At 37.6% G+C, this 15,105-nt stretch overlaps 3 protein-coding genes across 4 annotated transcripts; 1 reads left to right on the top strand and 2 right to left on the bottom strand.

Annotated features, from left to right (window-relative positions):
• The first annotated feature begins 382 nt into the window (after window positions 1-382).
• LOC125840942 (E3 ubiquitin-protein ligase At4g11680-like) lies at window positions 383-5,503 on the top strand. 2 transcript variants are annotated; one of them, XM_049519925.1, is made up of 4 exons: window positions 383-1,038; window positions 3,550-3,669; window positions 4,096-4,393; window positions 5,216-5,503. In XM_049519925.1, the coding sequence occupies exons 1-4, from the start codon at window positions 611-613 to the stop codon at window positions 5,375-5,377; spliced, it is 1,008 nt and encodes a 335-aa protein (XP_049375882.1). In that variant the 5' UTR covers window positions 383-610; the 3' UTR covers window positions 5,378-5,503. The 2 variants fall into 2 exon arrangements, with proteins under 2 accessions (XP_049375882.1, XP_049375881.1); XM_049519924.1 differs by having other exon boundaries at window positions 412-1,038; window positions 3,547-3,669.
• Window positions 5,504-6,828: 1,325 nt separating this feature from the next.
• LOC125840960 (50S ribosomal protein 5 alpha, chloroplastic-like) lies at window positions 6,829-9,094 on the bottom strand. Its single transcript, XM_049519948.1, has 2 exons — window positions 8,921-9,094; window positions 6,829-7,316 (listed from the first exon to the last, which is right to left on the bottom strand). The coding sequence occupies exons 1-2, from the start codon at window positions 9,015-9,017 to the stop codon at window positions 6,964-6,966; spliced, it is 450 nt and encodes a 149-aa protein (XP_049375905.1). The 5' UTR covers window positions 9,018-9,094; the 3' UTR covers window positions 6,829-6,963.
• Window positions 9,095-9,846: 752 nt separating this feature from the next.
• On the bottom strand, window positions 9,847-14,084 carry LOC125807047 (uncharacterized). The gene is made up of 2 exons (XM_049486803.1): window positions 14,030-14,084; window positions 9,847-13,927 (listed from the first exon to the last, which is right to left on the bottom strand). The coding sequence occupies exon 2, from the start codon at window positions 13,830-13,832 to the stop codon at window positions 10,053-10,055; it is 3,780 nt and encodes a 1,259-aa protein (XP_049342760.1). The 5' UTR covers window positions 13,833-13,927; window positions 14,030-14,084; the 3' UTR covers window positions 9,847-10,052.
• Between the last annotated feature and the right edge of the window lie 1,021 nt (window positions 14,085-15,105).

Below are 15,105 nucleotides of genomic sequence, written 5' to 3'. Positions count from 1 at the left end.
TTTTTATCGATATACATATATAGATTATATGTTAATTATATACATATTATAAAAATTATTTTTTAATTTAATTTATTTGTCTTACTCTTCTTTTTAGTTTGTTAAAAAAAGAATAGTTTTTTTTTATGACAATATTTCGATTACAACTTTCCACTTTTTTAACAACGCAAGTTTAAATGATATTTTTGTATATTCTAACTATCCTTAATTCGAACTCACAATATTCAAAAGCAATATTTATTTTTAAAAATTCTGTATCAAATATATTAGCAGATTATTTTCAAATTTAAGCGGTTGAGCGAACGACTATCTAGGTTAATTATCCTTTTATTTTTCCTTCCCTTCATAATTTATGTATATGACAAAATTGGACCCCTCACTCACAAGAGTGGCAATGGCACTTACACAAGAATGACCAGAATTTCTGCTGATTTTGCCTTTTTCTCCAAAGTCCAATATATATGGCATTCCACCAGTTCTCACCCAAAAAGCCAAAATTACTAGTCATCACTTTCACACACCCCACCCCCACCCCTAAATACCCACTCCCACCAAAAAAAAACTTGATAAAAATACTTGAACAAGCAAAAAGATTGAAACTTTATGCAAAATGGACCAAGAATTGCATAGAAATTTAGTTAGTGGAAATGGTGGGTTTGAACCTAGATACTTTAGAGGTTTAAGTACCCCTTTTTCTTTTTCTTTAACAAGATTGGCCTCTTGTTTCAATCTTCAAAATCAAAGTTTTGATGATGATGATGATGATGGGGTTTCTTATTGTGATTATGGGTATTCAAGACCTATTGTGTTTCTTGATGTGATATGGAATTTGGCATTTGTTTTGGTTTCTTGTTTTGTGTTATTGACTACTCTTGGAGAAAAGCCTTCTACACCATTGAGGCTTTGGATTGGTGGTTATGCACTTCAGTGCCTCTTGCATGTTGGTTTTATTTGGGTTGAGTTTCAAAGAAGGAGTTTTGATGATTTTGATGCTGGGAATTTTGATGGGGTTTCTTCTTTTTCACTGCTTCACAGCAGGTACACTCCAGGACTTCTATTTTTGTGATTTTTAGGGTTTGGTTGTTAGTATTGTTATCAGTTTTTGCTTAATTTATGGAGTTCTTTTTTAATCTGACTGGATGGTTTATGTAGCTTTCTGATTAGGGAGGTTATTCGAGTTTTCTATCTGAACTATCACCAAGTGTTTATCAAAACAGAACTCATCTATCAATTGTTCACTTCAGGTGTGTTTTGATAAAAAGTTGGTAATAGTTCGGGTGGAAAACTCATAGTTGAGGTATGAAACTCGAAAAATTGGGATACTTTAGGTGTGTTTTTGGTCATGAACTCCTTTTTTGTAAAGAAAAACTTTGCTTGTAGTTGGATTGTTGCATGTTACTCTTTACTGAGGAATATGTTCATTCTCTTTTCCTTTTCCTCTTATAGCATTATTTGGTTTGTGTGTAAGTTTTTGATTTCTCTATGGGGTTGGAAAAGGGATGGGTGGGAGCAGGGTGGATAGTGCATAATTGATGGAATCCTTAGAAATTTATCTGCCTAGTTTGACTAGTACTATATTATTGTATTTGTCTTTTTTCCTCTTTGGGTTTTTGATTTCATTCAATCTTTGTCCTATAACTTGGTTGTCATAGACTCAATAGTATTTTTAATTTACTGACTTACCAAAGAATAATAATGGGGACAGCAGCATAATATGTGTTTAACAAAGATGAGGAAGACATAGCATTTTGTTGCTCAAGAAGTGCAATACTTTATCGCAAGATCCCATTTTTTGTGAACAATCAAAAGAAAGATTCCATCTTTTTGGTGGTACATATTACATATATATCTCGGGTGACGTCTAATCTAGGAGTAATTGTATCAAAAGCCAGAAATTTCACTGTGCTTCCCTTCATATGAATGTCCTCTTGAAATAAGTGTAGCCTCTAGTACTGTATGTTAATTCTTTAAAATTAATTAATTTATTTGATAAACCATGTCTAGCTTCTAGGTATTGTGGTGCCATGAGACAACTCACAGAAGTGAGGGCCGTGGGGTTGAGCCATTCTGTTCATGTCACTGGGAGTGTAAAGCTCCTATAGCAGTCTATGTACTGGCTTTGTTGGATCTCTTCTGAGCAATGCCCGGATATTTGAGGTGAAGACATGCCTGTAGATTATATAAGCATGAATTGAGAGGTTTTCTGGGCTTTAGTTGGTTTTCCTAAGAATTCATACTTATTTCTTAAGAGTCTTTCAAATGAGAGTGACTGCATTTAGTATTTTGGCATCTTGCTGATTCATCTCTGTAGTAAAGCAATGTCCATCTGCTCCGATAAGTTTTAGCTAATTTAGGAGAGGTCAGGATTCATCACACACATGCACAAAAGTAACTTTAGAAGAGGTGCTGACTTTCAATCGTAAGGAAATCTAGGGACCTTTTCTCAAATGATCAAGTTTGATGGAGATTTCCCATAGTTAATAGCCTTGTTTGTCCATTTATGGATAAGTGGGACTTAGATCCTCTAGTTCTAGAATCCCTAATTTGCCTTTGAAAACAAATTATTTGTAGGAGTGAGTTGGATCTCAATAGAGCACAATTTAATATAGTGGATTCATATAGCCGACTTAGACTTGTTTGGGATTGAGGCATAGTTGATTTGTTGATATATCTCATCAACGATAAGTTGACAACTCTTAACACAAATGCAGTTACCAGGAAGGGGCTTCTATCTTTAACTTCGCTAAGAAGATATCATTGTACTTACTTAAAATAGTGTTCACATACAGTTATGTAAACAAACCTCAAGCACTCAACTAGTCAAATAGCATGGTGAAATTGGAGGCCTCACCTCCCCTGATCTTTTGATATTTCTTCTGAGTAAGTTGATCTAATTATGTGACTGCACTATTGCCCTTATATTAGCGACTTGATTAAATTTAGTCTTTGTATCTTCTTGTGCTTGAGTTGTAGCAGACACCGACTTCCTTGATAGACTTGTTTAAATTGGCCAGGTCTTGAACATCTTAGGAATTGATCGGTTCCATAAAGTTGATATGTCGTACTGGACCGAATTAGTGGAGTGTTACGCATAATATGAACATTTCTGCACCAACCTTTCAAGGATTAATACTGAAATGACATTCAGGTCTCGGTTGTTCACATGACATATCAATATGCCCAAGCTTGTGTTGTTTGCACCAACAACCATTCCATCTGTCACCTCAAAAATGAAACAATAGAAGTAAAATGAATAAGAAATCAATTAGTTTGTTGTTCTTAAAGCTCAAGGAAGGGAAAGAAATGAGAAATTTTCTTTCCTTCTCAAAATCACTTATGGTTCAATTTCAATGCTATGTCACTTTCCAGCTCCTTTCAGTCCAGTTATACAGATATTATTCTTTGTCTTAGTCCTGGAACTCTAAGACTAAAGCGCATAATATTTTGATCGAATTTTACTAATTTGAGTCAATTGAGTGTGATGATGTTATCATTCTTAAATGATGAAGGTTATGAATTTAACTTTACATTGTGTTATCTTTCTAGCAGCATCATGAAGAGATTGGAATCAGTCAATACCGTGATTTCATCAATCTGGTGGGTATTTGGCTTTTACTGGATTGTTATGGGTGGCCAGGAACTTCTGCAAGATTCACCTCGTCTTTACTGGTATGAGCTATGCTTCTGGAATTTGAAGATTTTGTACTTCGTAATAACTACTGTGAGCCATGATTTCCCCTTTCTCCCATCCCCACAAAGCAAATGAAAAAGAAGAAAGGATAATTGAGAAAATATACGAAACAATCTCTCTGCCTCCATGAGGTAGGGGTAAGGTCTGCATACTCTCTACCCACCCCAGTCCCCACACCCTACCTGCGGGGTTACATTGGGTATGTTGTTGTTGGGAAAATATACGAGGTGTGAGCTTAACTAAATGGAGGGCTTCGTAGATATACGTAGCTAAAGAAATTAAGTGGTGATTGTTAATCCAGTGTATGGTGCAAGACTAGTTTGATTTGCTTTTCTTTATAACATATGAATGTGTGTATGTGGTATGTTTGATAGCTTAAATAAAACTATTCTTAAATTTTGCAGGTTATCAGTTGTTTTCCTAGCATTTGACGTGTTCTTTATGATCTTTTGCATTGCGATGGGATTTGTAGTCTTCTTCGCATTCTTTTGTTTCTTTCCTTTTATCGCAACAGTTGCATATGCCATGAGACTTGGAGATGGAGCATCTGAAAATGATATCAAGACTCTTCCCAAGTATAGATATGGTCAACTAAATACTTCAGGGAACCTTGTAAAAATGAAGACAGGAGAAGATCACTCAATATCACAGCTCGATAGTAGTGACTCTGTACCTGAGCTTGCTCTTCAACCAGATGATTCTGTAAGCATGCCCTCCCACTTTATCCTCCATTTCAATCTTTTTTCCTCTTAGTTTGTTATTTTTCATCTCTTGTGCACTCTTGTCTTTCTTCTTTTATTTGGGTCATCGTTACTATGTTAACTATAGCTTTTTACTCTTGTTTTCTATTTGAAAACACTGCTCTTGAGTCAAGGGTCTATCGGAAACCACCTCTCTACCTCACACAAGGTAGAGGTAAGGTCTGCGTACACCCCACTTGTGGAATCACATTGGGTATGCTATAAGTACAGTGTAAACTATTATTAGAAACAGAGAAAGAGTCAAAATTTGGAAACTGGAAACATAAACATTGAGAGGAGAGAAAAGTTCCATAGTAATCAGGGGAATCTCTTGAAGTAACTGAAAATGGAAATTTTACGATGAGTTGGTTCGAGATCATTGAATGAAGGAATCTGGATTTTCTCAGATATATTTGGCGAGGGCACTATAGTGTGTAGTTTTCTCTAAACGTAAACATGCGAGTTTCTTTATGTTCTGAATTCATCTTAAAAAATTCTCTATTTGATTGCATATACCATGCATCAGGCTGTTATTCTTCCTTTACCAATTTCTCATCATGCTTCCGAAACAAAACCCCAAAAAATTTTCTACTGATATCAACTGTTGTTTCTGTGTCATGGTTGTCTAACCTACAATCTCCTGCTTTATTCAAACTTCTAACTGGCAATATAAGCAGAGCTTGCACAAGGATAGTTGTCGTCATATATCAAACCTATATTCCTTTATATCGTCTTTTTACCATAGAGGCTAACTTTTCATGTGGATATTGTTTTGGCTACACAGGAATGCTGCATCTGCCTCTACAAATATATGGATGGGGCAGAGCTGTGTGTTCTTCCCTGCAATCACCATTTTCACAATGGATGCATTAGCAAATGGCTAAGGATCAATGCAACCTGTCCCCTCTGCAAATTCAATATTCTTAGGGGTGACACTCTAGTCTGACTATTTGTCTGTCAGAGAGTTGAGTTGAGACTATACTGAGAAATGTAATTTTTTTTCTCATGGCCTGTTTGTCTTTTGGCAAAATGTATGTAATATTAGCCATATTTAATGATTGTCTCACCCTCACTGTCTTCTTGCCTTTACTCCTTGTTGCCTTTGTATATTTGATTAGTTAGCCTCTTTTTACAACCTAGTATTGCTAACAGAGTTTAAGCTCTATGCACAAACACAGGTTAAAATTTGACACTGATTAGTTAGCTTCTAGACTATCATTGTTTTGCGAGTTTCACACCTAAATCGTTGAGTGTTCACAGAAAAGAATACTATGACAAGTTATGTGAACATCATGCTCGAAAAAATCCCCAGAAAGTTTCAAAGGGGAAAAAAATTGAGTGATAAGTTAAAATCTCCCCTAAGCTATCACCATTTTTTATATATTTAATACCGAGTTATTAATCAAAAGAAAGTTGTAGTTCAGGTATAAAAGGAACACTTGATAATATAGTTATGAAACTCGTGAAATAGTGATAGTTAGGATATAAGTAACACTCAATCTTGCCATTGATGTGGCTGGTATGTGGGCACTTGCAAGCAAATAATGTCAACCACAAACTGGATAAAGACATTTGGTGGACTTTGATTAGACAAAAATGCACTCAAGTAGTAAGTGGAGTTGCTCCTTTTTGCTTTTTATTCTCCTCATCAGTCAATTTATCAAAATTTCCTACTATGACAGATTCCACTTTGGTCTCTCTTTTTCTTCAATTATTTTCACATATGGGCATTATATCATATGTTGTTGCCTTGAGGATCCACAGATTTGTTACTGTCAGCCCATAATTGAATAACTGGACTTGGAGTTGAGATTTATCCTGCAAATTGCAATATGCATCAAGAACCAGAAGACAAAATCTTCCCCTCTATCCTTCCCAGCTTAAATACTAGGCTTTTGTCTACGATCGTGCACTGTGTTCTTATCACTAGACCAATGTCCTTGGAACAGTTAGTACCAATCTCCAGAGCGACCGATGTGCATAACAGGATATCCCAATGTTTATACTCTCTAGTCACCAAGCCTGTTGGAGACTCAATGACACATTACACAGACTATGAAAATTCAACTTCTTTTGTCCCTTTAGTTTAGTGGTGACAATGAGAAGGATAACCACAGAAAAGAGAGAGCACACATTTTATCCCTGGAACTTTTCAACGAGCTAAAACATCGTAAGTTTAGGAACACAAGGGAGAAGAGAGCATCAGGCTGAAGCCATCTTTCCGCTAGAACCTCCGGCTGTTCATACAAAGCCTCCAAAACAAAAGCAGAAGGCTAAAGGCAGCAAAAGGGAACTCCACAACAGCAAATGAAGAATGACTGTAAAGTGGAAACTTTGTGAATCAACATAAAAGGTAGTTCAACAACTAACATATTCCATCAAAAAACAAGAAACAAATCGGGAAAAAATCTAATTAATCTCTTAAGGTATCAGGTACAGGTTGAAGAAAATGATCTCAAAGATTATAGTATTTTGATATTATAAAGACTACGAGAAAAAACAGATACACTTGCAAGGCATTTCAGGTTAAGCCTAGACATTCTTGTTCTTCTTCATCTTTGAAGGTGGCCATCGCCCTTTCTTCCTAAGGTGGCGCTTCCTAACAAGTCTCTTCCTGCGTAGTCTAATTTTTTTTGCCAACTTCATCTTCATCTTCTGTTCAAGCTTCTCTTGAAGCTTAGACTCCAGAGGGAGATTCTTAACAGGCACACTTTCCTCATTTTTTTCTGGTGAAGGCTCGGGATTATCAGAACCGACACTATCAATGTCTGCAGCGGCTGTAGCAATCAATGCACCTCTCCTTTTGAAGATAAAAGGTGCTTGAATATTACCATTGGCATAAGACTTAGGTGTCAGGGTAATGTGATTGTTGCAGAACCTGGAGGCTAATACAAAATAGATTACAACATTCAGAACCTTTTAGAGTGTGGTCACATGAACAACCAAGAAGACAATTAAGCATACAATTCGTATCATTTATTCAAAATTGGCAGAAAAAGAGGGAGAATTCAAAATTCTAGAGTCTACAGAAGAACAAACAAAAAGAGGAGAAAAAAAGCATTCCACAGGGAGCCATATGACGTGAAAATCTCATGTAGGCATGTACGGTTCTGTTGAGTGGCAGTACGGGTGACTTATTTGTCAACTTTCATAGAACTATAATGAAATGTACAATTAACCAATGTTCATCAAATTTGACAAGAAGTCAGGAGAAATTGTTCGAGCCTCTTATTTTGATTTCTCGAATCAAGAGATCAATGAATATCCTAAGTTTGGAATAGTCAAGTGCAGTATGTGTGCAGAAATGAATATACTATTTTGATGGAATGCCTAAAAGAACAGTGCATCACTAGAAAAGGGAGACTTATTCAATCGGAATATAATGCAAAATGAAGGTCCTGATTCCCCCCCTTCCCTTGCCGCCTCCCCAATCAATTGCTCTCAACCCCAAATTTAGTTGAGTTAAGCTGCACGAACCCTCTGTACCCATTTGCTCTATTCAAGTTCATTTCAATTAAGTCATAACAAGAGTTCTCTAAACAATAAGGAAAACATGATAACAAAAGCCTAACATGCTCCTTTCGGCACCCAGATAGGGAAAAAATCCAGCTTGAACACCTAAACTCAAACCCTCTGAAAAAAGACACATACCAAGTAACCAAAGGACAACACACAGTCTACTACAATGGAACTAAACTAATTCAAAGCAAAACACAGAACTCGTAATCCCTTTACAAGGTCTCAAGAATTACCCCGAAATCAAAATCTCAAATGACACAGAGATCACACTTGCAGAGTATTCACTTCAGAATACTAAGCAATAATGCTTACATGGGCGAGCAATGCAAACATGATAACAAAAGTCTCACATATTCCTTACCGGCACCCAAATGAGAAACAAAAAAATTCCAGCTTGAACACCTAAATTCAAACCCTCTTGAGAAAGAACAGAAATTTCTACAACATATACCAAGTAACCAAACAACAACACACAGTCTACTACAATGGAATTAAACTAATTCAAAGCAAAACCCAGAACTCCAAATCCCTTAACAATGTCTCAAGAATTACCCCGAACTCAATATCTCAAATAACACAGAAATCACTCATACAGAGCATCCATTCGAGAATATTAAGCAACAACGCTTACATATGACGAGCAACAAAAAAATATTAACAAAAGCCTCACATTTCCCTTTTTGACACCCAAATCAGCAAAAAAGATAGCCATCCGAAACCACATACCGGAAACACCTAAACTTTCAGAATTCAAAAAACCCAAAACCCAGCTCAAACACCTTAAATTGAAAACCCCTTGAAAAAGAACCGAATTTCAATACCATATACCGATTAACCAAAGTGACCCAAAACTCAAAATCCCTATAAAAAGTCTTTTCAAGAACTACCCCCAAATCAAAATCTCAAACAACACATAGATTATTACAGACAGAGAGTAATCATTCAAAGAATGTTAAGCGATGATACTTACATAGCGAAGCAGGGAATGCAGAAGCTTGTGAAGTAGAGGAAGATTGAGATGAGAGAAGAACAGAGGGAGTTGTTGTAGTGAAGATAAGGAGAGCCATCTCTCCAGTTTTGAGTTTGTTTTTCTGGATAAGAAGACTATTTTACAGCAATATATATGAGTGAAAACTAGAAGATAAACAAATTTGTAATACCCATCTATTACACCATGACCCAATTAAGTCACTCGTCTCAAATTATTTATCGTGATTTTTTAAATCGATCTTATAAATTATAATTCGTTAAAACAATTCCTAATTAATATCATTTCAAAAGATGTATATAAAAAGAATATGACAAATAATTTGAAATGGGGTAAGGGGTTGATCTTTAGTTGATAATTTTACCATTTCTTTTAAATTTTAGTACTTAAAATGGAGATAGGAGAAATATGTTTTTTGAATGAAGTTAATTGAATATTTTTGTTAGTGGAAGATAAAAGTATTTCATGAAATTAGTTAATGTGTGTGTAAATTAACACAAATATCATGATTATATATAAAACAATCTACTCATACTTATATTGTGCATAGATTTTTTATCAATACCATTGAAATAAAAAGCGCGATGGTATGGTATTTTACCACTTTGTTTTAGGTAGATTATATAAAAATAATTCCTTTTTTCCGTAATCCTTGATGTTTGAAATCTATTGACTTGATTAATATGTATTATTCCTTTAAAAAAAGAAAGAGTCGAAAACAGTACTATCAAGAGTTTTTATATTCTCTAATTTCAAATTCAAAATATCTAATAAAGAGGAGGAATTTCACTATTTTGCCACATATCTTGGTGGCAAATTATGTAATCCTCAATATGTCCTATTGTATAGGAAAAGTTTGCAAGACAAAATCAGCCAACATAACCAAAATCAAGACAACCCAAAAACACTTCATACAAAGGCTTATTCCTTGTTCGGAAGAAAGCTAAGCAAATATATGTTAAAAAAGGGGAAACGGGGAAACATGTCTATCGTGCGATTTAGAATATAAGATACATCACAAGTCTAGTCGAAAACAAGAAACGCTATGTTACTTCATCGTGCTGGAATAGGAAAACGACTAAAAATGGCAAAGCAGATATAAGAGGCAAAATATCTAAATGAACATGTTCAGCTCAGGCCTACTGTAGACATTGTTTTCATCATCTTCCAGGATAGGATAAGAAGCTACAAGTGCATCCTGGGCGCCGATATAGAGGGAGTTGTATATCTTCCAGTAAACTTCTCTGACCTTCCTTGCTGGATGGAACAATCCCTGTAGACAATAGTTAAGGACTACGGCTGCTCCCAGTGCAACCCTCATTCCTTCGATGGCTTCCATGACTGCGTTGATCACATGTGGAGACGTCTCAAAAATGTTTGGCCAGACATAGTTCAAAAGGTGGACAAGTGCATCTTCACATCCAAGACCAGCAACACCAAGAGCCATGTGCTTCACAGCAGAGGCAGCAGTCTGCCTGTGTACTAAATCTCTGTCCATAAGAGCATCTTCGAGTAATGGAGTTACAGCATATATATAATCCTTGCCCATTTCTCCAATGTACTCGAAAAGGAAGGAGAGGGATTTCAAGACACCATTCTGGACATTAAGCTCAGGCACGCGATATTCGTTCATCAAGGCAGGCAAGACTGTAAAGGGAGAACAGGTTTCTGCAACAATAGCAATTGCGACAGTGGTACAGACACGGTTCTGACGTTCCTGCACTTTAAGATTGTTCAACAATGTTGCAAGCACATCCTGAGGTCCAATGGCTTTAGCAATATACCCAAATGTGTTCACTGTTGCTCGGCGGATACCTTTCTTGTGCGCTTTAAGCATCTCAAGAAGCTCAAAACAAATTCTCATCCACTCCCTTGCAGGAACAAATTCAGCACCACGGTCTGCAATTCGACCAACAAGGTCAATACAATTCTCCTGGACTTTCTCGTGACGATTCTTCAAAATAGGGGTCAGCCGAGGAAGCAAATCCTTAATTGGGGGAGTCATTTTAGTCATACCAATAACATTCACAATAGCCTTGAGAGCCCCCAGTATAGATCCTAAAACCTCTGGGTATTCTTCTCCCAAGTACTCGTACAAGACAACACCAAGATGGCCCATTAGTTGTTCTTCCCCACACTGCTTCATAACTACTGCAATTCTGGATATCAGATCTGCAGCTTGCTGTCTCACCTTGGCACTCTTGTTGTTCAGTCGCCATTTTATAGTACCACAAATCTGAGGAAGGTATGGCTTAACTCTTTGGCCAAGGGCATTTACAACAGCACCAAATCCGTTAAGCATCACATTGGCATCGTCACTGGTTTGCTCTTGGAAGGCATAAAGGATACCATCAATTAACAGCTCTTCTAGTCGAGAATCAATATCAGATGCACCAAGATTTGCAACCACCTTCTCAATAGTTTCCATGACCATTCTCCTGTATGGTTCACTCTCATCTTTTAAGTCTTCAACAATTCTCCCAACTATATCAGCAACACCAACTTTGTTTGCTATCTCCACAGTGGTTTCAACAAGTTGCTTGTAGTTTCTGCGGTCCAAAGCCATTCTTCTAACCCAAAAGTTTCTGAAGAACTCTGGAAGAATGTCTTGTCGAATGTAATCTGGCTCCACACCTTCTGTACTGACACACTGCTTCACCACTTTCAGCACAATTTTCTTCATCTCCTCGTCAGGTGATTGAAACTCACGAATAAGGACAACCATAACTTCTTTGGTATAGTAGCTGGCGTATACAGCATCCATAAGAGGAATGATGAAACCTATAGCCTTTAAAAAGGCAGCCAAAACCTTGCCACGATGTGATCTAATACCCTTCCACAAGGGCTTCAAAACAGAATCAAAACTCTCAATACCATATGGTGCAGCAGCTTCAGCAAGAGCAGCCAGAGAAAGAGCTGTAATGGTCCTGACTTTCTGGTTCTCATCATTAAGACCATGTTCAATAATTTCCACCAAAGACCTCAAATGTGGAAGAACAGCACAACCAATAAGAATAGCAATCTGCTGAACAATCTTAATACCTGTATGACGAGCCTGCCAAGATTTTTTACTCTGACAAACGGCTTTCAAGAATGGCAGCAGAGCAGGAATACCAAGTGCAGATGCAACAACGCTGAAAGCTCGAGCAGTTGTGTTCCTGACATATTCATCAATGTTGTCAATATCTGGACGCATGGCAGCAATCATAGTCGCCAAACCAGCTGCCTTACTAAGATTAGATATGATTTCCCTCCCTTCGACACGAGCATAATAATCTTCATCAATCAACAGAGGTTCAATCACGACAAGAATCTTGTGCACATATGGGCGAACCAATTCATCCAACTTATAGAGTACCCTATCAATAACCTTAACCAGCAAATGCCTTTCTTGGTCTTCCAGTGTAGGTTGCATGAGCAATGGCAGAATCCGATTGAATAAGGGCCCGGCACCAAATTCTCTGGCCTTATCAGTGAGCTGTCTCAAAGCAGTTTTCCTCTGAGGGGGAGTGCCATTTTTAACCTTGAGCAAAAGCTTCATAATTTTTCGCTCCTTCTGTTCATTGGGAGACAACTCCTCTTCATCTTCCTCATTCAACAAGGAACCAAAATACTGGTAATCCTCGGGCTTCATAAATGGCAAACCACCTGGCATTTCTTTTGGTACATCAAACTGTTGACCCCGATTTTCCTCTGGAATAGAGTACAGAGGAGTCCCTATAGGAGTTGGTGTGGCAAGAAGCTTCCTGGCGGGTGTTCTAATGGGAACATAGGATGCTGGAGGATCCAAAATCTTATAACCTTCCTGAGGAAACATTGAGTCAAGCTCCTCATCAGTTAAGGGTCGATTTCTCTCTTCAATGTCCTTCTCCCACCTCATCAAATTGTATTGTTCAGGAGTAACCGGGCCACGCAAATTAATGGCACCAGGGGTTGGTGTAGCTAGTTCAACACCCCCAACAGGAGTAACACCCGGTGTATAAGCTGCTGCCGGGGTAGCACCTGACATGGGAGTTGCACTTCCCATAGTAGCTGGAGTCTCGTCCCACCTTGACCTCTGTCTTTTAGGCGTGGGGGTAGCAAGACCTGCAAGCTTTGGTGTAGCATCCCAAGACATACCAGCTGGAGTTGCACCAGGAGTAGCACCACCAGCAGGGGTAGCATCTGAATCAGCAACCCTACCAGGTGTAGGTGTCTCATCCCATCTATTCTTCTTGACAGAGGGTGTTGCATCACCGACCCTGCCAGGTGTGGGTGTTGCATCCCACCTTCCAATCCCAGGTGTTGAGTCCGGCTGGTCCCAATCTGAACCAGCTTTCGCCTTCTTCGCACCACCCTCATCCTGCGATTGGTCCCACCTATTCCTCCTCTTCTGAGCTGGCTTCTCAACCTCCTCCTTTTTATCCGCTGCTTTTTCCTGTTCTTCCTTCTTCTTCTTCGCAATCTCCTTCATCAACTCTTCCTTCTGCCTCTTCAAAGCCTCCTCCCTCATAACATCTGCATACGTCCTCACTTCCGGCCCTGGAGTCTTATCCAAAAAAGGATCATTCCTCTCAGGAGAAATGACCCTATTCAACCTCCTCCTCCTATAATCATCCTCCCTATCAATAATCTTACTCGGTTTATTAAACCCACTCGGCTCATCCTCTTCCCCTGCACCCCGTGGAACCTCCTTAAAAAACTGTTTCGGCGCAGTGAAAGATGCCATCTTTCTAGCAACCTCATTCTCCGTATCAAAAGTATCATCATCATCATTCACCGGAATAGATTTCTCATAACCCTCAAATTTATTCGAACTATAGAATTCAGTATCAAAAGTCACCGTATTCATAGAAGCGAGCTGCTGCTCCATCTTCTTCCTCTCCTCTTGCGTTTTCTGAATCTCATCATCCATTTTTACAATATGCTTCAATCAACTATCCCTCGCAACACTCGAAACTTCAAAATCCCTAACCTAACCCTAAGTGAAGATATATACCACCAAACAAGCTGGAAAATTGAACAAAGTATCAAATCAATATCAAATCTAATAGCAATATAACCAAATCTAGGGATTTCAATTTCAATTAACAGAACGGAAAAGAAGAATACCTGAAGTGTTCGTCGCCGGCGATGTGAAGTGAGGTTTTAGGGAATTTGGGGAAAAGCTAAATGCGATTATTTATTTATTGAATATGAAAAGTTTCGAGGGTCGGTTCAGGATATGGACTATCCGGCCCAAAACCAATAGGGGGAGGTTGAAAAAGAAAATGATAAATATTTTTTTTACTTGAATTTAATTATTAATTTTGATTTTAAATTTTAAAAAATAACTCAATTGAACTAATTATGTAGGTGCTTGTTCAAAATTTATAGTTATAGGTATAATTCTATATAAATTTTTACGGTATGTATTAATCTTTTCTAACTTTTGATTCGCAATTTAAGTCTCTATCTTCATTTTGGTTTGATAAGTCTAAACCCGAACTGAGATTCAATAAGCAGAAGGAATGAGTTTGTCTCCCCGAAGGAAGAATGGTCTCGCCAGTGTTTTCAAAAACGTTTTATGGGCTAAGTCTCGGGGAGGGGCGCACCAAAAACGCACGGGTGCAAATGTAAGGCGTAGATCCATAGGGCGTACGTCCTAGAATTTGGGGCGTAAGCTCCAAGGGTAAAAACGTAAGTCCTGGGCGTAAAAATGTATGCTCTGGGCGGTTTTTTTTTTTTGCTTTAAATCATATTTTTATTATTGGCGCAATGATATTTCTCAAATAGTAATTGTAATACTTTTTTTCTTCATTATTGATGATTAATACCTTTCTCAAATAAAAATCATAATTTTTTATATATTTATTATAGGTTATTTAATAAAATTTATTTGTAAAATAATTGAAAGTTTTACTTTTACTTTTTTTTAGAAATAAAATTTTAAAATTGAATATACATGAGATGAGGCCCTGTAGATCCATAAGACTTACGCCCTGTGTCTCGGGGTTTACGTCTCGCCCTGTACTACCTAAAACATCTCGCCTCACGCCCCCGCCTTTTAAAACACTGAGTCCCGCTATTTATTTCATGTGTTAGTAAATCGTCTTTTGAATCTTTTAATTATGAAACGTCATTCCGAAAATACTTAGCCATAACAGTAGAAAGTTGTTATAGAGAATGACTAGTATAGCGAGATCTAA

This window comes from Solanum verrucosum, unplaced genomic scaffold (assembly GCF_900185275.1).
Source record: "Solanum verrucosum unplaced genomic scaffold, falcon-dt-bn FXZP01000196.1, whole genome shotgun sequence".
Lineage (NCBI taxonomy): Eukaryota > Viridiplantae > Streptophyta > Magnoliopsida > Solanales > Solanaceae > Solanum > Solanum verrucosum.
The sequence above is the reverse complement of the archived record's forward strand: the minus strand, read 5'-3'. Positions and strand labels throughout refer to the sequence as shown.